This window comes from Saccostrea cucullata, unplaced genomic scaffold (genome assembly GCF_032062105.1).
Source record: "Saccostrea cucullata isolate Sc308-1 unplaced genomic scaffold, CSIRO_AGI_Scuc_v1 ctg4171, whole genome shotgun sequence".
Taxonomy (NCBI): Eukaryota; Metazoa; Mollusca; class Bivalvia; order Ostreida; family Ostreidae; genus Saccostrea; species Saccostrea cuccullata.
The window spans coordinates 10,470-12,504 of record NW_026931696.1 but is presented as its reverse complement, the minus strand read 5'-3'; the positions used below and the strand labels follow the sequence as shown (position 1 = coordinate 12,504).

At 36.2% G+C, this 2,035-nt stretch overlaps 1 protein-coding gene across 1 annotated transcript; it reads right to left on the bottom strand.

The window, feature by feature from the left end:
* Positions 1-993: 993 nt before the first annotated feature.
* Positions 994-1,818, bottom strand: LOC134233312 (uncharacterized). Its single transcript, XM_062715282.1, has one exon. The coding sequence runs from the start codon at positions 1,816-1,818 to the stop codon at positions 994-996; it is 825 nt and encodes a 274-aa protein (XP_062571266.1).
* Positions 1,819-2,035: the final 217 nt, after the last annotated feature.

The following is a 2,035-nucleotide window of genomic DNA, read 5'->3' as shown; positions in this document are numbered from 1 at the left end:
GAGATAAAAGGAACCACAAAGTATGACACATATTTCATATTTGGATATTTTTCTTGAAAAAGACGTTAATGGTCATCTAATACCAAATTCCATGATGAACGTAATGACTAACTTTTCACTCATCAACTTTCCTTACTTATGCAGGAATATAACTTCATCACCTGCATACAGAGTTTTTATCTCTCAGTTGATTCGATACATAAGAGAATACTCTACGTATGTACAATTTCTAGACCGAGGTAAATTTTTGACAAGCAAGTTGATGAAGCAAGAATATCAACAGTCTCGTTTAACGTTTATCATTTCCTAAATTCTATGCTTGATACAATGACCTTGTCAGCAAATACAATTTATAATTGAGTCAAATGCTCACTGACATTTTTCATACTTATTGTTAGTTAGTCCATTATTTACACACTGATTTGACGATAAATGTTTCCATTATTTCTCAATTATGTCAAGGAGCACGAACGGATGTGACCGGTTGGCAGGGGAAGCTCACTCCTCCATGGCACCTGATCCTTATCGCACCTCTCGTGTGTTTTAGAGGTATGTATGTGCTCTGCTACTATTTGTATTGTTTTATGAACTTTTGAGCTTGAATACTGCTCATTATTCACAAAATCTTTGTTACATAGTTCCATTGTGCACCTGCTTTTTTACTGTTTGATCCGACACATGCAGTATTTCTGCTTTCACATTGCAAAGCATGGACACTCCATTCTTTCTATGATATTGAAGGACACCTATTTTTTATTTACAACTCCTCGTATACCATTGAAGACATGTTATTCTTATCATTATTATAACATAATGTCATTATGCATCTTTTTATTTCATTTTTGAATTGACACTTATTACGCGTCTCCCAGAAAAAAAAAACATGGATTTTGCCTATATGATCATATGGGAAGTGGGGTATCATTAAGTGACGTCAGCACTCACAGTACCTCTAGTTTTGTATTAGTAATATGGAGTTATAACAAAAGCATTTCAGCCTTCAACTGTCATGTATCTAAATTGTTTGTATTTTTTGGACTCCAGTTCTGTAATCCAGATTGAATCGACTCCGTCAAAGCACATACCCCACAGTTTGTCCACATAATGATTTTCATTGAGCAAGAAACGCACAAATCCGCCATCCTTGTTTATTATATGGATATTGTTATTGTAATGATCCGCAATTATAATATGTCCTAAGGTATCACAGTCTAGTCCACCTGGCCCGACCGTGGATGCAAATCCAAATTCAACACTTCCGTCATATATGAATCTCAAATACTCTCTAGAACTAACAGCTTTCACCAAGTATTTGGTCTTGACACTATAGTAATCATTGACAATTATGTCCGAGTTGATGTTTTCAGCAATAAAAAGTGGGCGGTTAAAATGATAACGAATCTCTCGTATCAGTTCCCCAGTGGAGGTGTACTGCAAAACTTTACGTCCTTGATCTTTGCTGTCATGATATTCCTGGAAGCATACACAAACTAAGATGTAGCTTGGTCTACTGACACACAATTGTATTGGATACCAATCTGTCGTTGTAACAGTTTTCAATTCCTGTGTCGTTTCCATATTCTTCACAAAAACGATGTGTTTAGAGTAATATTTGATATAAATTATATTTTGCTCGTCCAATATCACGACATCAGAAGGCCCGTTTTCTGTATCTGTAGTTATGGTGCGAACAATGTTGCCATCAATATCCATAATTGGGACATGACAGTCATCACCCCTGATAGCAATATGTTGTTGATTCCAACACCGAATGCTATACTGCTTTTCGAGATTACTCGTAACACAAGCCGTAAGCATCGCTCTAGACGTCAGTTGTTTTTTCGAATTCTTTAAAGTCATGTACCTATCCTCTGATATCATCATCACACTGTGCCTCTTCGTTTTCTTCTCTTTAAGATGATTCAGTTTACATCCTTCACACAGATTGCTTGAGCACGTTTTGCAGAGGTGTTTTGCTGGTTCGTTTTTGCATAACGTACATTCTAAAAAATGCTGAGCGAAATTAGAGCTTGTT